Genomic DNA, 20,748 nt, shown 5'->3' with positions numbered 1-20,748 from the left:
TGGTGGAGGGAAGTTGGTGGAGAAGGGCAGTTGGTAGAGAAGGGCTGTTGGTGGAGAAGGGCAGTTGGTGGAGAAGGGCAGTTGGTGGAGGAGGGCCGTTGGTGGAGGAGGGCCGTTGGTGGAGAAGAGCAGTTGGTGGAGAAGGGCAGTTGGTGAAGGGCTGTTGGTGGAGAAGGGCAGTTGGTGGAGAAGAGCAGTTGGTGGAGAAGGGCCGTTGGTGGAGGAGGACAGTTGGTGGAGGAGGGCCGTTGGTGGAGAAGAGCAGTTGGTAGAGAAGGGCTGTTGGTAGAGAAGGGCTGTTGGTGGAGAAGGGCAGTTGGTGGAGAAGGGCAGTTGGTGGAGAAGGGCTGTTGGTGGAGAAGGGCAGTTGGTGGAGAAGAGCAGTTGGTGGAGGAGGGCTGTTGGTGGAGAAGGGCAGTTGGTGGAGAAGGGCAGTTGGTGGAGAAGAGCAGTTGGTGGAGAAGGGCAGTTGGTGGAGAAGGGCAGTTGGTGGAGAAGGGCAGTTGGTGGAGAAGAGCAGTTGGTGGAGAAGGGCAGTTGGTAGAGAAGGGCAGTTGGTGGAGGGAAGTTGGTGGAGAAGGGCAGTTGGTAGAGAAGGGCTGTTGGTGGAGAAGGGCAGTTGGTGGAGAAGGGCAGTTGGTGGAGGAGGGCCGTTGGTGGAGGAGGGCCGTTGGTGGAGAAGAGCAGTTGGTGGAGAAGGGCAGTTGGTGAAGGGCTGTTGGTGGAGAAGGGCAGTTGGTGAAGAAGAGCAGTTGGTGGAGAAGGGCCGTTGGTGGAGGAGGACAGTTGGTGGAGGAGGGCCGTTGGTGGAGAAGAGCAGTTGGTAGAGAAGGGCTGTTGGTGGAGAAGGGCAGTTGGTGGAGAAGAGCCGTTGGTGGAGAAGGGCTGTTGGTGGAGAAGGGCAGTTGGTGGAGAAGAGCAGTTGGTGGAGAAGGGCCGTTGGTGGAGGAGGACAGTTGGTGGAGAAGGGCAGTTGGTGGAGAAGAGCAGTTGGTGGAGAAGGGCCGTTGGTGGAGAAGGGCAGTTGGTGGAGAAGGGCAGTTGGTGGAGAAGGGCAGTTGGTGGAGAAGGGCAGTTGGTGGAGAAGGGCCGTTGGTGGAGAAGGGCCGTTGGTGGAGAAGGGCAGTTGGTGGAGAAGGGCAGTTGGTGGAGAAGAGCAGTTGGTGGAGAAGGGCCGTTGGTGGAGAATGGCAGTTGGTGGAGAAGGGCAGTTGGTGGAGAAGAGCTGTTGGTGGAGAAGGGCAGTTGGTGGAGAAAGGCAGTTGGTGGAGAAGGGCAGTTGGTGGAGAAGGGCAGTTGGTAGAGAAGGGCTGTTGGTGGAGAAGGGCAGTTGGTGGAGAAGGGCAGTTGGTGGAGAAGGGCAGTTGGTGGAGGAGGGCCGTTGGTGGAGGAGGGCCGTTGGTGGAGAAGAGCAGTTGGTGGAGAAGGGCAGTTGGTGAAGGGCTGTTGGTGGAGAAGGGCAGTTGGTGGAGAAGAGCAGTTGGTGGAGAAGGGCCGTTGGTGGAGGAGGACAGTTGGTGGAGGAGGGCCGTTGGTGGAGAAGAGCAGTTGGTAGAGAAGGGCTGTTGGTAGAGAAGGGCTGTTGGTGGAGAAGAGCAGTTGGTGGAGAAGGGCCGTTGGTGGAGGAGGACAGTTGGTGGAGGAGGGCCGTTGGTGGAGAAGAGCCGTTGGTGGAGAAGGGCTGTTGGTGGAGAAGGGCAGTTGGTGGAGAAGGGCAGTTGGTGGAGAAGAGCAGTTGGTGGAGAAGAGCAGTTGGTGGAGAAGGGCCGTTGGTGGAGAAGGGCAGTTGGTGGAGGAGGGCCGTTGGTGGAGAAGAGCAGTTGGTAGAGAAGGGCTGTTGGTGGAGAAGGGCAGTTGGTGGAGAAGAGCAGTTGGTGGAGGAGGACAGTTGGTGGAGGAGGGCCGTTGGTGGAGAAGAGCAGTTGGTAGAGAAGGGCTGTTGGTGGAGAAGGGCAGTTGGTGGAGAAGGGCAGTTGGTAGAGAAGAGCAGTTGGTGGAGAAGAGCAGTTGGTGGAGAAGGGCTGTTGGTGGAGAAGGGCAGTTGGTAGAGAAGAGCAGTTGGTGGAGAAGGGCTGTTGGTGGAGAAGGGCTGTTGGTGGAGAAGAGCAGTTGGTGGAGAAGAGCAGTTGGTGGAGAAGGGCAGTTGGTGGAGAAGGGCAGTTGGTGGAGAAGAGCAGTTGGTGGAGAAGGGCCGTTGGTGGAGAAGGGCAGTTGGTGGAGCCTCCTGTCTGTGAATTCTGGGGCTTTGCATATATATCACTGGGCGGTCCCAGCAACCTGAGATATGATTGGGGGAATTGAGAACCGGAAAGCTGGTCTTCAGATGGTACAGCAAGCAGAGGATTCACAATAGGCACGGGTTACACACTCCCCAGGGGGGCTGGCATTCCTAGGACACTCCCTCCATGGGCGGGACAGTCTGTGAATCTGGGTCCACCCACTGCAGCAAGGAAGGATGGAAATACATCTCTGTTTGCTGGAGAACAGAACTACAGATGGGGTGTACCAAGACCGGCGGCTGGGGGAATACGAGGCATGCACTGGGAATGAAGAGTCTGAAAATCATCGAACTATTTCAGAGCAACAACTCTAACAAGAAGATGGATTACATATTCCGTGAAGGCAGGAGATCAGCAACAAGAACATGCCCAGAGTTCCCCTTTAAATGTGAATATTTTTTGGTCTGTTTTACCAAACAACTTGAGATTTTGGAATTTGTTGTCATAGAAAGAATCTTCAGTTTTGTACATTTTGGGAAAATTGAATAACATCCAAGTTCTCTTTTGTACATTAAGTTCCTCAAAAAACAAGTACAGCACCCTCTGACCCCCAGAGGCACAGCATGACCCCCAGAGGCACAGCGTGTCCCCCAGAGGCACAGCATGACCCCCAGAGGCACAGTGTGACCCCCAGAGGCACAGCATGACCCCCAGAGGCACAGTGTGACCCCCAGAGGCACAGCATGACCCCCAGAGGCACAGTGTGACCCCCAGAGGCACAGTGTGACCCCCAGAGGCACAGCATGACCCCCAGAGGCACAGTGTGACCCCCAGAGGCACAGCGTGACCCCCAGAGGCACAGCATGACCCCCAGAGGCACAGCATGACCCCCAGAGGCACAGCGTGTCCCCCAGAGGCACAGTATGACCCCCAGAGGAACAGTGTGACCCCCAGAGGCACAGCTTGACCCCCAGAGGCACAGCGTGTCCCCCAGAGGCACAGCATGACCCCCAGAGGCACAGCATGACCCCCAGAGGCACAGCGTGTCCCCCAGAGGCACAGCATGACCCCCAGAGGCACAGTGTGACCCCCAGAGGCACAGCGTGGCTCCCAGAGGCACAGCATGACCCCCAGAGGCACAGCGTGTCCCCCAGAAGCACAGCATGACCCCCAGAGGCACAGCGTGACCCCCAGAGGCACAGCATGACCCCCAGAGGCACAGCATGTCCCCCAGAGGCACAGCGTGTCCCCCAGAGGCACAGCATGACCCCCAGAGGCACAGCGTGTCCCCCAGAGGCACAGTGTGGCCCCCAGAGGCACAGCATGACCCCCAGAGGCACAGCATGTGCCCCAGAGGCACAGCATGACTCCCAGAGGCACAGCATGACCCCCAGAGGCACAGCGTGTCCCCAGAGGCACAGCATGTCTCCCAGAGGCACAGCGTGACCCCCAGAGGCACAGCGTGGCTCCCAGAGGCACAGCATGACCCCCAGAGGCACAGCGTGTCCCCCAGAGGCACAGCATGACCCCCAGAGGCACAGCGTGACCCCAGAGGCACAGTGTGACCCCCAGAGGCACAGCGTGACCCCCAGAGGCACAGCGTGGCTCCCAGAGGCACAGCATGACCCCCAGAGGCACAGCGTGTCCCCCAGAGGTACAGCGTGTCCCCCAGAGGCACAGCATGACCCCCAGAGGCACAGCGTGACCCCAGAGGCACAGTGTGACCCCCAGAGGCACAGCATGACCCCCAGAGGCACAGCATGACCCCCAGAGGCACAGCGTGTCCCCCAGAGGCACAGCATGACCCCCAGAGGCACAGCATGACCCCCAGAGGCACAGCGTGACCCCCAGAGGCACAGCATGACCCCCAGAGGCACAGCATGTCCCCCAGAGGCACAGCGTGTCCCCCAGAGGCACAGCATGACCCCCAGAGGCACAGCATGACCCCCAGAGGCACAGCATGTGCCCCAGAGGCACAGCATTACTCCCAGAGGCACAGCATGACCCCCAGAGGCACAGCGTGTCCCCAGAGGCACAGCATGACTCCCAGAGGCACAGTGTGACCCCCAGAGGCACAGCATGACCCCCAGAGGCACAGCGTGGCTCCCAGAGGCACAGCATGACCCCCAGAGGCACAGCGTGTCCCCAGAGGCACAGCATGGCTCCCAGAGGCACAGCATGACCCCCAGAGGCACAGCATGACTCCCAGAGGCACAGCATGACCCCCAGAGGCACAGCATGTCCCCCAGAGGCACAGTGTGGCTCCCAGAGGCACAGCATGATCCCCAGAGGCACAGCGTGTCCCCAGAGGCACAGCATGACCCCCAGAGGCACAGCATGTCCCCCAGAGGCACAGCGTGGCTCCCAGAGGCACAGCATGACCCCCAGAGGCACAGCGTGTCCCCAGAGGCACAGCATGACTCCCAGAGGCACAGCGTGTCCCCCAGAGGCACAGCATGACCCCCAGAGGCACAGCATGACCCCCAGAGGCACAGCGTGTCCCCCAGAGGCACAGCATGTCCCCCCAGAGGCACAGCATGACCCCCAGAGGCACAGCATCACCCCCAGAGGCACAGCGTGTCCCCCAGAGGCAGAGCATGACCCCCAGAGGCACAGCGTGTCCCCCAGAGGCACAGCATGACCCCCAGAGGCACAGCGTGTCCCCAGAGGCACAGCATGGCTCCCAGAGGCACAGCGTGTCCCCCAGAGGCACAGAATGGCCCCCCAGAGGCACAGCATGACCCCCAGAGGCACAGCATGACCCCCAGAGGCACAGAGTGTCCCCCAGAGGCACAGTGTGGCCCCTAGAGGCACAGCATGACCCCCAGAGGCACAGCATGACTCCCAGAGGCACAGTGTGGCCCCCAGAGGCACAGCGTGGCCCCCAGAGGCACAGAATGACTCCCAGAGGCACAGCGTGGCCCCCCAGAGGCACAGCATGACTCCCAGAGGCACAGCATGACCCCCAGAGGCACAGCGTGGCCCCCAGAGGCACAGCATGACCCCCCAGAGGCATAGTATGGCCCCCAGAGGCACAGCATGACCCCCCAGAGGCACAGCATGACCCCCCAGAGGCACAGCGTGTCCCCCTAGAGGCACAGCGTGGTCCCCCAGAGGCACAGCATGGTCCCCAGAGGCACAGCATGGTCCCCAGAGACAGGGGAGGCTGACATTTTGTTTTCAGGCAGATCCTAGGGATGTGCGGTCAAAGAAAAGTTGGGCGCTAGTCAGTTTAACCACTTCCTGACCACCCACCGCAGATATACTGCAGCAGGCTGGCTCGGCTGCGCAAACCATCATACCTGTACGGTGGTTTCTGGAGGCGCTCCTGGGGGCGCGCACGCACCGCCAATAGCCAGCGGGGAAGCTGATTCACGGGGCCCACCACCGTGATCGCTCCCTGTGGAGAGAGAACAGCGGTCTGTTGTAATCACAGCACACCATTGTTCTCTCAGGAATCAGCACAGAGCGCCTGTGATCCTCCTATTTAGGATTCCACAAGCCCACCCCCCCGTTAGAAAACACCCCCTAGGCACAAGTTTAACCCTTTGATCGCCCCTGACTTAACCCCTTCCCTGCCAGTGTCATTAGTACAGTGACAGTGCATATTAAAAGCACTGATTACTGGAGTAATGTCACTGGTCCCCCCAAAAGTGTCAAAAATGTCAGTCAGGGGTCCGATTTGTCCGCCACAATGTCGCAGTCCTGCTAAAAATTGCAGATCGCCGCCATTACTAGTAAAAAAATAAATAAAAATGACAAAAATCTTTCCCCTAGTTTGTAGATGAGATAACTTTTGCGCAAACCAATCAATATACACTTATTGGGATTTTTTTTACCAAAAATATGGAGCAGAATACAAAATGGCCTAAAATGATGAAAACATTTGATTTTTACATTTTTTGTATTGGGAATGTTTTATAGCATAAAGTGAAAAATATTGTTTTTTTTTTTTTTCACAATTGTTGCTCCTATTTTGTTTATAGCGCAAAAAAAAAAAAAAAGTTCTATTTGTGGGGAAAAAAGAACACCAATTTTATTTGGGTACAGCGTCACATGACCGCGCAATTGTCCATTAAAGTAACGCAGTGCCGAATCACAAATAATGGCCTGGTCATTAAGGGGGGTAAATCTTCTGGTCCAGAAGTGGTTAAGTATATTTTTGAACGTTTTTTGGAGAACTCCATAACTGGGAGATAGGATTTTGGGTATTGGGTTTAGAACATCCACATCAAAACTAGATTAGAATAGAACTCCAGACTCACCAGTCCCTTCCAGTATTCCTCCATAGGAGCACATGCTGGCACTGGGTATCCATAGAACACAGGCTGGCACTGGGTATCCATAGGAGGAATCCACAGGAGCATAGACTGGCACTGGGTATCCATAGAACACAGGCTGGCACTGGGTATCCATAGGAGGAATCCACAGGAGCATAGACTGGCACTGGGTATCCATAGAACACAGGCTGGCACTGGGTATCCATAGGAGAAATCCATAGAACACAGGCTGGCACTGGGTATCCATAGGAGGAATCCACAGGAGCATAGGCTGGCACTGGGTATCCATAGAACACAGGCTGGCACTGGGTATCCATAGGAGAAATCCATAGAACACAGGCTGGCACTGGGTATCCATAGGATGAATCCATAGGAGCACAGGCTGGCACTGGGTATCCATAGAACACAGGCTGGCACTGGGTATCCATCTGAGGAATCCCCAGGAGCACATGCTGGCACTGGGTATCCATAGAACACAGGCTGGCACTGGGTATCCATAGGAGGAATCCATAGGAGCACAGGCTGGCACTGGGTATCCATAGGAGGAATCCATAGGAGCACAGGCTGGCACTGGGTATCCATAGAACACAGGCTGGCACTGGGTATCCATAGGAGGAATCCATAGGAGCACAGGCTGGCACTGGGTATCCATAGGAGAACATTTGAAGCAAAATTTAGTGCCTCAGGCCAAGGAGGGTGGGACTTTATGGGCTCAGTCAGGTAGTCAAATGCGTGGTACAGTTTATTAAAAAGTATATAACATAATAATATTTACAAACAATGTTTCACAATTTGTGCCAATGGGTTATAGACCCATGTGAGAGAGTGAGAGTAAAATAAAGAAGTGACAATGTGAATGGTGACTTTAGAACTCTGTCTGTTCTTGCTCATTCATGTGAGCTTATTGAGAGAGAGTGTCTCTGAAACTTCCGACGCATTTCGGCATTATTATTAGTATATTGCCTTTATCAAGGAAGAGGGGAGTTCACCATGTCTGAAAGATATAGTGAGTATATATCAAAAAATGCTTGAATGATGTAACAATATTTATAATAGATATAATGAGGTAGGTATGCACGTACATGTGACTAGACAGTCGGATCCCAGACCTTTGTATTTTTTCTGCTCTCCCAAAACTAATCACACAGGATTTATGGAGGATTTGCTATCTGTAATGTAAAAGAATAACAGTGGTGGTAGTACAAAGTATATTCGATGTGACTGAAGAAGTGATTTTGCGCAGACTTACATGGAGTAGAAGGTACTTGGTATGTGTGGGAAGAAGCAACCCTTCTTAGTTGGCCTGAAATATGATACATTGGGTCAGAATGTAGGTGAGATAAGTGGTTGACTTTTATAGACCACTATAGTAAAGAGTGCTTGTCACTTACAGTTATGAATAACCTGTGGGGGGAGCCCCAGTTTAATGGTTCCAATGTTCTAAGAAATTTGGAGGGCCTGTGGAGAGGGTATTCCTTCTTGGTTCAGCCTGTATTATGATGATAATTGTACATTATATTGGAATCATGAATAAGTTGTTGCTTTGAATAAACCACTGTATGAAGGCATAGTGACTTACAGTTGTGGAAGTTCCGAAATCAACCAGCAGGGGGAGCCCCGGTCAAAAATTCCGGTTGTTCCCTGGTGAATGAGAATTGTGCAAGTGAGCCTTAAAGCGGAGTTCCAGCCATTTCACTCACCTGTCCAAAGGTCCAGCGATGCGGCCGCCCGAAGCCTCGATCCTCTCCCTCGGCGCCGGCATCACTGCTGTGGGCACCCGGCTGTTACAGTTTGCGGCTTCACAGCCGGGTACCCACTGTGCATGCGTGAGTCGCGCTGCGCGCCGTGATTGGCCGGCAATCTTCTGGGACCTCTGACGTGTCCCAGAAGATTGCAGGGAGGGAGGGGGAGAGGAGAACTTCCGCTCAGGGCGCCGCGGCGCTCCGAGCGGAAGTGGGAGCGGGTACCTGTCAAAACTAGGTACCCGCTCCCCCCCCCAAAAAATGACATGCCAAATGTGGCATGTCGGGGGGTCAGGACTCCCTAAAGCGGAAGTTCCACTTTTGGGTGGAACTCCGCTTTAAATAGAGGCATTTGGGCACTTCGAAAGATACATCCAACAATGCATAATATAGCATTGTTGGATGAAAAACTTACGATTAGTTGCAAAGAGATGGGGATGGTGTCCAAAAGTAGCGCGTCCTGGGCGTCTGTAACGTTCCCTCTGCTGGAGGGAAGTGGCGCCCTGTTCAAAATCCCCGGCTATATATACCTACCTGTGCGTGCGCATTGCTCATCCGAGCGTCACAACGCCGATCCGGCTTCCGGGTCGGCGTATTGGCGTGATGCACGCGCAGATGGGTTGCGCGCGCACCTCGTCAGTGACGTGGTGGGTATGGGGAGCTGTTCCGTAGCTGCCGACACAGGAGTAAGATAGAGACATTACTCCCTGGTCGGGAGTATTACGGAGGATACAATCCCCCGAGTTCTCTATCATTCCCCAGAGTGTTGATCCTCTGGGGTTACCTGTGCCGGGTGGATTTGGGAGAGGAAGAAAAAATTGCGGTCCTGGGTAATGAAGACTGAATTGGTCACAATGTGAGGAGCATATAATACACTATGATACATAAACAGTATAATAAAGATAATGATAATAATAAGTGGTTATAGTTATAATTGGTAATTAGTAGTATTGACAGCAATATAAATTACATCAAGAGGGTCTACTCCATGTAAGTCTGCGCAAAATCACTTCTTCAGTCACATCGAATATACTTTGTACTACCACCACTGTTATTCTTTTACATTACAGATAGCAAATCCTCCATAAATCCTGTGTGATTAGTTTTGGGAGAGCAGAAAAAATACAAAGGTCTGGGATCCGACTGTCTAGTCACATGTACGTGCATACCTACCTCATTATATCTATTATAAATATTGTTACATCATTCAAGCATTTTTTGATATATACTCACTATATCTTTCAGACATGGTGAACTCCCCTCTTCCTTGATAAAGGCAATATACTAATAATAATGCCGAAACGCGTCAGAGGTTTCAGAGATACTCTCTCTCAATAAGCTCACATGAATGAGCAAGAACAGACAGAGTTCTAAAGTCACCATTCACATTGTCACTTCTTTATTTTACTCTCACTCTCTCACATGGGTCTATAACCCATTGGCACAAATTGTGAAACATTGTTTGTAAATATTATTATGTTATATACTTTTTAATAAACTGTACCACGCATTCGACTACCTGACTGAGCCCATAAAGTCCCACCCTCCTTGGCCTGAGGCACTAAATTTTGCTTCAAATATTACTTTGGGATGTTGGCTACACCTACTAATTAAGGTATCAGGGATCAAACATATAACTCATCCATAGGAGAACATGCTGGCACTGGGTATCCATAGGAGAACATGCTGGCACTGGGTATCCATAGAACACAGGCTGGCACTGGGTATCCATAGAACACAGGCTGGCACTGGGTATCCATAGGAGGAATCCATAGGAGCACAGGCTGGCACTGGGTATCCATAGGAGGAATCCATAGGAGCACAGGCTGGCACTGGGTATCCATAGGAGAACATTCTGGCACTGGGTATCCATAGGAGGAATCCATAGAACACAGGCTGGCACTGGGTATCCACAGGAGAAATCCATAGAACACAGGCTGGCACTGGGTATCCATAGGAGGAATCCATAGGAGCACAGGATGGCACTGGGTATCCATAAGAGAACATTCTGGCACTGGGTATCCATAGGAGCACAGGCTGGCACTGGGTATCCATAGAACACAGGATGGCACTGGCTATCCATAGGAGGAATCCATAGGAGCACAGGCTGGCACTGGGTATCCATAGGAGGAATCAATAGGAGCACAGGCTGGCACTGGGTATCCATAGAACACAGGATGGCACTGGGTATCCATAGGAGGAATCCATAGGAGCACAGGCTGGCACTGGGTATCCACAGGAGGAATCCATAGGAGAACATGCTGGCACTGGGTATCAATAGAACACAGGCTGGCACTGGGTATCCATAGGAGGAATCCATAGCAGCATAGGCTGGCACTGGGTATCCATAGGAGTAATCCATAGGAGCACAGGATGGCACTGGGTATCCATAGGAGGAATCCATAGGAGCACAGGATGGCACTGGGTATCCATAGGAGGAATCCATAGGAGCACAGGATGGCACTGGGTATCCATAGGAGGAATCCAGGGGAGCACAGGGTGGCACTGGGTATCCATAGGAGGAATCCATAGCAGCATAGGCTGGCACTGGGTATCCATAGGAGGAATCCATAGGAGCACAGGATGGCACTGGGTATCCATAGGAGGAATCCATAGGAGCACAGGATGGCACTGGGTATCCATAGGAGGAATCCATAGCAGCATAGGCTGGCACTGGGTATCCATAGGAGGAATCCATAGGAGCACAGGATGGCACTGGGTATCCATAGGAGGAATCCATAGGAGCATAGGCCGGCACTGGGTATCCATAGGAGGAATCCATAGGAGCATAGGCTGGCACTGGGTAGCCATAGGAGGAATCCATAGGAGCACAGGCTGGCACCACTGGGTATCCATAGGAGGAATCCATAGGAGCATAGGCTGGCATTGGGTATCCATAGGAGGAATCCATAGGAGCACAGACTGCCACCGGGTATCCATAAGAGCGCAGGCTGGCACTGGGTATCCATAGGAGCACAGGCTGGCACTGGGTATTGGAGAAACGCAGTGTGGCTATTGTATGGAATATCAGAGCAGACCGGGGGGAATTTGCCACCCTGCCCCCCCCCCAGGATGACAATTTCCAAATGCCATTCAGGGACAATTTTGCCAAGGATGGGGGAGGGGGGAATGTAGTCTCAGGGTTTATCAGTGGCGGCGGGTAATTTGTCAGGGGAATGGTTGGTGTTAGCATTTAAATCATCCCGACACCATGCTTGATATGGTATCAGGATCATCAAATCCCATTATTTCTATTACTACATTGTAATAGCCTGCCCCCAGATGCAGCGTGTCACCCATAGCCTGCCACCAGGTGCAGCGTGTCACCCATAGCCTTCCACCAGGTGCAGCGTGTCACCCAAAGCCTACCAATAGCCTGCCACCAGATGCAGCGTGTCACCCATAGCCTGCCACCAGATGCAGCGTGTCACCCATTGCCTGCCACCAGATGCAGCGTGTCACCCATAGCCTGCCCCCAGATGCAGCGTGTCACCCATAGCCTACCCATAGCCTGCCACCAGATGCAGCGTGTCACCCATAGCCTGCTACCAGATGCAGCGTGTCACCCATTGCCTGCCAACAGGTGCATTGTGTCACCCATAGCCTGCCACCAGATGCAGCGTGTCACCCATTGCCTGCCAACAGGTGCATTGTGTCACCCATTGCCTGCCAACAGGTGCAGCGTGTCAAAGGAGGTGGGCTGGGACAGCGGCCGTTGGAGGACTTCTGTCCCAGCCCACCTCCTTTCAGGACCCATCACAGAGCCAAAGGAAGTGCCCCAAGACACTCTTGGCTCTGTGCTACAGGTGGTGGGTGGGCTGGCAGAGAGAAGCCCGAAGTTCCCCAAATCCTGAAGCTCCAAGCATACGCTCCTGTGCCTCTATTCTGCATGCCGCCTGTGCCACTCTTCCAATATTGCGCCTGTTCCTCTCTCCCGCATGTCGCCTGTGCCACTCCTCCAACATTGTACCCGTGCCTTTCTTCCGCATGCCGCCTGTGCCACTCCTCCAACATTGTACCCGTGCCTTTCTTCCGCATGCTGCCTGTGCCACTCTTCCAACATTGCACCCGTGCCTCTCTTCTGCATGCCACACACCCTACTCTCTGGCCCAGTCCGCCACTGATTTGCTGCCCCTATCAGAGTGCTGCTGGGGTCCAATGGACCCACCGGGACCCATGGTAGGGCCGGCCCTGCCTTTCAGAGAGGACCAGTTGTCCCCAGGGCTAATCTACCATCCTGCGCTGGTTTTAATGGCTTAGCTATTGAAAGCCAGGTACTGAGGGATAGAGGTCTGTCTGGATCAGTGATCCCTACTATGGTGAAGGTGAGGAAGTCGTTTTCCAGCAAGATATACCATCGTACATGGAAAGCGTACATTTCTTGGTGTGACTCGATTGGCGCTCATCCTCGATCCTTTTCTGTGGCTCAGATCTTAACCTTTCTTCAACGTTGAGCAGAAGTTGGTCTTGAGTACCATCAAGGACCAGGTGCCTACCTTGGCAATCTTCTTTCAGCGACCCCTCTCCATGCACTCTCTAGTCTGTACCTTCATTCAGGGGGTGCAACTTGTGGCTCCACCCGTACGGTCTCTATTCCCGTCATGGGATTTAAACTTAGTGCTCTCTGTTCTCCAGAAACCTCCATTTGAGAATATTCGGGAAATTCCCTTGCATACTGTAACGGAACCTCAACCCACACTGTACTTGTGGACTTCCGTCAGTATACGGCTTCCTACAGTCTTGAACATATATACCAAATCCTAGCCGCCCCCATACAAAGCTAGCCGACAACTTAGCTTGTACTGGAATCTCCCCTTTGAAGTAATCCAAACCATAGTCTCAGTGTCCATTAAGTATCTTTCACTCCCAGTGACGGTGAGTCACACCTACGTTGTCCCAGAAGGTGGCATTCTTGTTGGCTGTGACATTGGCCCGTACGGTGTCAGAGTTGGTGGCATTATCCTATCGCAGTCCCTATTTAGTGGTCCATAGAGATAAGGTGGTTCCCTTTCCATCATTCCTGCCCAAAGTTGTCTCTGACTTCCATTTGAATGAGGACATTGTGTTGCCTTCTTTGTGTCCCAAGCCGGCTCATCCCAAGGAATTTGCTTTGCATACCTTGGATTTGGTTCCTGTGATTCGGGTGAATCTGGCAGCTACAGAGTCCTTTCGGAGGTCAGACTCACTTTATTTCATTACGGACGGACCAAGAAAAGGGCTGGCCGCTTCTTTGGCTACCATCTCCAGATGGATGAGACAGACGGTGACTCAGGCCTATTCTAGAGGTTCCTCCTTTACCCGGCCATGGTGCATTCTACTCGGGCGCTGAGTGCTTCTTGGGCCTTCCGTCATCCGGCTTCAATATCGCAAGTTTGCAAAGCGGCCACTTGGTCGTCGGTGCATTCCTTCACAAAGTTCTACAAAGTGGATATTTTGGCATCTGCGGGTGCTTCTCTTGGCTGCAAAGTTTTGCAGGCTGCTGTTTAAGAGGGGCTGTTCCCTCTTGAGGGGTGCTTTTCTTTACATTCTTATTTTTCAGATGGGGCTCCTTTGACCCGGTTGGGGCTCCTGTGACCCAGTTAGGGCTCCTGCGACCCGATTGGGGCTGCTGTGATCTGGTTGGGGCTTCTGTGATCCGGTTGGGGCTTCTGTGACCCAGTTGGGGCTCCTGTAACCCGGTTGGGGCTTCTGTGACCCGGTTGGGGCTTCTGTGACCCAGTTGGGGCTCCTGTAACCCGGTTGGGGCTCCTGTGACCCGGTTGGGGCTTCTGTGACCCGGTTGGGGTTTCTGTGACCCGGTTGGGGCTCCTGCGACCCGGTTGGGGTTTCTGTGACCCGGTTGGGGCTCCTGCGACCCGATTGGGGCTCCTGTGACCCGGTTAGGACTCCTGTGACCCGTTTGGGGCTCCTGTGACCCGGTTGGGGCTCCTGTGACCCAGTTAGGACTCCTGTGACCCGGTTGGGGCTCCTGTGACCCAGGTAGGATTACTGTGACCCGGTTGGGGCTCCTGTGACCCGGTTGGGGCTCCTGTGACCCAGTTAGGACTCCTGTGACCCGGTTGGGGCTCCTGTGACCCGGTTGGGGCTTCTGCGACCCGGTTGGGGCTCCTGTGACCCGGTTGGGGCTCCTGTGACCCAGTTAGGACTCCTGTGACCCGGTTGGGGCTCCTGTGACCCGGTTGGGGCTCATGTGACCCGGTTAGGACTCCTGTGACCCGGTTAGGACTCCTGTGACCCGGTTGGGGCTCCTGTGACCCAGTTAGGACTCCTGTGACCCGGTTGGGGCTCCTGTGACCCGATTGGGGCTTCTGTGACCCGGTTGGGGCTCCTGTGACCCGGTTGGGGCTTCTGTGACCCGGTTAGGACTCCTGTGACCCGGTTGGGGTTCCTGTGACCCGGTTGGGGCTTCTGTGACCCGGTTAGGACTCCTGTGACCCGGTTAGGACTCCTGTGACCCGGTTGGGGCTCCTGTGACCCGGTTAGGATTCCTGTGTCCCAGTTCGGGCTCTTATGTTTAGTCTTGGGTTATGTTCCCCACCCCTCATTTCTCTTTTGGAAGTCCTTATAGTATGGATTATTGGAGCGCTGTGTCCGTCCATTTTCCAGCTGTTCTATTTCATTCACATTACACACACAGCTAAATGAGCCAGAGAGGCCACGCCCCCCCTGTGGATCACATGATTCTGTATAGTCATCCCACAAGTGGGCAGGACCTGCAGACAATTGGGACAATGATTGGAGGGTTCCAGGTACAAACCTTTCTTTGGGGTGACGCAGAGGGCGGAGCACTTCTCCCAGCTCTCAAACCGGTTCCCGTTCCCCTGACAACCCCCCCAGATGAAGGTGTCACAGACCTCCCTCTCCATATCGTAGTACCACATGATCAGGTGAGCCAAGCAAGGCCCCGCCTCCATGGTGAGGTTACACACCGCATCTGCAAAGAAAAGTCACAGAGGTCAGATATATCACTCCACCCATATATATAGTGATGTCATCCCTCATCTCTGACTCCACCCATATATATAGTGATGTCATCCCTCACCTCTGACTCCACCCATATACAGTGATGTCATCCCTCACCTCTGACTCCACCCATATACAGTGATGTCATCCCTCACCTCTGACTCCACCCATATACAGTGATGTCATCCCTCACCTCTGACTCCACCCATATACAGTGATATCATCCCTCACCTCTGACTCCACCCATATACAGTGATGTCATCCCTCACCTCTGACTCCACCCATATACAGTGATGTCATCCCTCACCTCTGACTTCACCCATATACAGTGATGTCATCCCTCACCTCTGACTCCACCCATATACAGTGATGTCATCCCTCACCTCTGACTCCACCCATATACAGTGATGTCACCCCCCACCTCTGACTTCACCCATATACAGTGATGTCATCCCTCACCTCTGACTCCACCCATATACAGTGATGTCATCCCTCACCTCTGACTCCGCCCATATACAGTGATGTCATCCCTCACCTCTGACTCCACCCATATACAGTGATGTCATCCCTCACCTCTGACTCCACCCATATACAGTGATGTCATCCCTCACCTCTGACTCCACCCATATACAGTGATGTCATCCCTCACCTCTGACTCCACCCATATACAGTGATGTCATCCCTCACCTCTGACTCCACCCATATACAGTGATGTCATCCCTCACCTCTGACTCCACCCATATACAGTGATGTCATCCCTCACCTCTGACTCCGCCCATATACAGTGATGTCATCCCTCACCTCTGACTCCACCCATATACAGTGATGTCATCCCTCACCTCTGACTCCACCCATATACAGTGATGTCATCCCTCACCTTCTACTCCACCCATATACAGTGATGTCATCCCTCACCTCTGACTCCACCCATATACAGTGATGTCATCCCACACCTCTGACTCCACCCATATACAGTGATGTCATCCCTCACCTCTGACTCCACCCATATACAGTGATGTCATCCCTCACCTCTGACTCCACCCATATACAGTGATGTCATCCCTCACCTTCTACTCCACCCATATACAGTAATGTCATCCCTCACCTCTGACTCCACCCATATACAGTGATGTCATCCCTCACCTCTGACTCCACCTATATACAGTGATGTCATCCCTCACCTTCTACTCCACCCATATACAGTGATGTCATCCCTCACCTCTGACTCCACCCATATACAGTGATGTCATCCCACACCTCTGACTCCACCCATATACAGTGATGTCATCCCTCACCTCTGACTCCACCCATATACAGTAATGTCATCCCTCACCTCTGACTCCACCCATATACAGTGATGTCATCCCTCACCTCTGACTCCACCCATATACAGTGATGCCATCACTCAACTTCTACTCCACCCATATACAGTGATGTCATCCCTCACCTCTGACTCCACCCATATACAGTGATGTCATCCCACACCTCTGACTCCACCCATATACAGTGATGTCATCCCTCACCTCTGACTCCACCTATATACAGTGATGTCATCCCTCACCTCTGACTCCACCCATATACAGTGATGTCATCCCTCACCTTCTACTCCACCCATATACAGTGATGTCATCCCTCACCTCTGACTCCACCCATATACAGTGATGTCATCCCTCACCTCTGACTCCACCCATATACAGTGATGTCATCCCTCACCTCCTACTCCACCCATATACAGTGATGTCATCCCTCACCTCTGACTCCACCCATATACAGTGATGTCATCCCTCACCTCTGACTCCACCCATATACAATGATGTCATCCCTCACTTCCTACTCCACCATATACAGTGATGTCATCCCTCACCTCTGACCCCACCCATATACAGTGATGTCATCCTTCACCTCTGACTCCACCCATATACAGTGATGTCATCCCTCACCTCTGACTCCACCCATATACAGTGATGTCATCCCTCACCTCTGACTCCACCCATATACAGTGATGTCATCCCTCACCTCTGGCTCCACCCATATACAATAATGTCATCCCTCACTTCCTACTCCACCCATATACAGTGATGTCATCCCTCACCTCTGACTCCACCTATATACAGTGATGTCATCCCTCACCTCTGACTCCACCCATATACAGTGATGTCATTCCTCACCCCACACTCCACCCATATACAGTGATGTCATCCCTCACCTCTGACTCCACCCATATACAGTGATGTCATCCCTCACCTTCTACTACACCCATATACAGTGATGTCATCCCTCACCTTCTACTACACCCATATACAGTGATGTCATCCCTCACCTCTGACTCCACCCATATACAGTGATGTCATCCCTCACCTCTGATTCCACCCATACACAGTGATGTCATCCCTCACCTCTGACTCCATCCATATACAGTGATGTCATCCCTCTCCTCTGACTCCACCCATATACAGTGATGTCATCCCTCACTTCCTACTCCACCCATATACATTGATGTCATCCCTCACCTCTGACTCCACCCATATACAGTGATGTCATCCCTCATCTCTGACTCCACCCATATACAGTGATGTCATCCCTCACCTCTGACTCCACCCATATACAGTGATGTCATTCCTCACCTCATACTCCACCCATATACAGTGATGTCATCCCTCATCTCTGACTCCACCCATATACAGTGATGTCATCCCTCACCTCTGACTCCACCCATATACAGTGATATCATCCCTCACCTCTGACTCCACCCATATACAGTGAAGTCATCCCTCACCTCTGACTCCACCCATATACAGTGATGTCATCCATCACCTCTGAATACACCCATATACAGTGATGTCATCCCTCACCTCTGAATACACCCATATACAGTGATGTCATCCCTCACCTCTGACTCCACCCATATACAGTGATGTCATCCCTCACCTCTGACTCCACCCATATACAGTGAAGTCATCCCTCACCTCTGACTCCACCCATATACAGTGATGTCATCCATCACCTCTGAATACACCCATATACAGTGATGTCATCCCTCACCTCTGAATACACCCATATACAGTGATGTCATCCCTCACCTCTGAATACACCCATATACAGTGATGTCATCCCTCACCTCTGACTCCACCCATATACAGTGATGTCATCCCTCACCTCTGACTCCATCCATATACAGTAATGTCATCCCTCATCTCTGACTCCTCCTATATACAGTGATGTCATCCCTCACCTCTGACTCCACCCATATACAGTGATGTCATCCCTCACCTCTGACTCCATCCATATACAGTAATGTCATCCCTCACCTCTGACTCCTCCTATATACAGTGATGTCATCCCTCACCTCTGACTCCACCCATATACAGTGATGTCATCCCTCACCTATGACTCCACCCATATACAGTGATGTCATTCCTCACCCCACACTCCACCCATATACAGTGATGTCATCCCTCACCTCTGACTCCACCCATATACAGTGATGTCATTCCTCACCCACACTCCACCCATATACAGTGATGTCATCCCTCACCTCTGACTCCTCCTATATACAGTGATGTCATCCCTCACCTCCTACTCCACCCAAATAGAGAGAAATCTCCTCTTACCTTCGGGTGGGAAGAGTTGTTTGTATTCGGTGGAGCAGCTCTTCATACAATCCTCCTCACTCAGGAAGACGTTGGGGGCGGTTCCTGAGCCTTTTGCCCTGAAGGGGTCACAGCGGTCCTGGGATATGATGTATGTCCATCGGATTTCTGATCCGGGTTCAGAACTCGCCACCACCGACCCTTCACACTGCGAATCTACAGAACAAACCCAACAATAGGAGATTGGGGAGACCGAGGGGTGGAGGACTAGAAACTATGATTAGAGGAAGGGAAAATTCCCCAGTCCATACCAGTATTGATCCTAACACATTCCCCAGTCCATACCAGTATAGATCCTAACACATTACCCAGTCCATACCAGTATAGAGCCTAACACATTACCCAGTCCATACTAGTATAGATCCTAACACATTACCCAGTACATACCAGTATAGATCCTAACACTTTACCCAGTCCATACCAGTATAGATCCTAACACATTCCCCAGTCCATACCAGTATAGATCCTAACACAGTACCCAATCCATACCAGTATAGATCCTAACACATTACCCAGTCCATACCAGTATAGATCCTAACACATTACCCAGTCCATACCAGTATAGATCCTAACACATTCCCCAGTCCACACCAGTATAGATCCTAACACGTTACCAAGTCCATACCAGTATAGATCCTAACACATTCCCCAGTCCATACCAATATAGATCCTAACACATTACCCAGTCCATACCAGTATAGATCCTAACACATTACCCAGTCCATACCAGTATAGAGCCTAACACATTACCCAGTCCATACCAGTATAGATCCTAACACATTACCCAGTCCATACCAGTATAGATCCTAACACATTACCCAGTCCATACCAGTATAGATCCTAACACATTACCCAGTCCATACCAGTATAGATCCTAACACATTACCCAGTCCATACCAGTATAGATCCTAACACATTACCCAGTCCATACCAGTATAGATCCTAACACATTACCCAGTCCATACCAGTATAGATCCTAACACATTACCCAGTCCATACCAGTATAGATCCTAACACATTACCCAGTCCACACCAGTATAGATCCTAACACATTACCCAGTCCATACCAGTATAGATCCTAACGCATTACTCAGTCCACACCAGTATAGATCCTAACGCATTACCCAGTCCACACCAGTATAGATCCTAACACATTACCCAGTCCACACCAGTATAGATCCTAACACATTCCCCAGTCCATACCAGTATAGATCCTAACACATTACCCAGTCCACACCAGTATAGATTCTAACACATTACCCAGTCCATACCAGTATAGAGCCTAACACATTACCCAGTCCATACCAGTATAGATCCTAACACATTACCCGGTCCATACCAGTATAGATCCTAACACATTACCCAGTCCATACCAGTATAGATCCTAACACATTACCCAGTCCATACCAGTATAGATCCTAACACATTACCCAGTCCATACCAGTATAGATCCTAACACATTACCCGGTCCATACCAGTATAGATCCTAACACATTACCCAGTCCATACCAGTATAGATCCTAACACTTTACCCAGTCCATACCAGTATAGATCCTAACACATTACCCAGTCCACACCAGTATAGATCCTAACACAGTACCCAGTCCATACCACTATAGAGCCTAACACAGTACCCAGTCCATACCAGTATAGATCCTAACACAGTACCCAGTCCATACCACTATAGAGCCTAACACAGTACCCAGTCCATACCAGTATAGATATCCAGCATGATATTTTTCCCCATTGAGATCTGATGTGTTTTCAAAGTGTTCCTTTCATTTTTTTGAGCCGTGTATATTCTATTCTATTCTATTCATACTTTTGGTACACAGAGCTGTATGGTGAAATGGGAACAGGATCCAGGAAAATGTTGAACTTTGGGATTGGCACT

General features: G+C 51.9%; 1 protein-coding gene across 1 annotated transcript in view; it reads right to left on the bottom strand.

Moving 5' to 3' along the window:
• LOC309544848 (protein AMBP-like) overlaps nt 1-20,748 on the bottom strand; it is a gene marked incomplete at its 5' end in the record, with an annotated part of 67,704 nt that overhangs the window by 26,960 nt on the left and 19,996 nt on the right. The window contains 2 exons of the mRNA XM_082243831.1: nt 14,995-15,175; nt 18,816-19,010. Of these exons, the coding sequence (XP_082099957.1) occupies nt 14,995-15,175; nt 18,816-19,010 (376 nt within the window). The remainder of the gene's footprint in view (nt 1-14,994; nt 15,176-18,815; nt 19,011-20,748) is intronic.

This window comes from Pelophylax lessonae (genome assembly GCF_965119305.1).
Source record: "Pelophylax lessonae genome assembly, chromosome: 1".
Taxonomy (NCBI): Eukaryota; Metazoa; Chordata; class Amphibia; order Anura; family Ranidae; genus Pelophylax; species Pelophylax lessonae.
The sequence above is the reverse complement of the archived record's forward strand: the minus strand, read 5'-3'. Positions and strand labels throughout refer to the sequence as shown.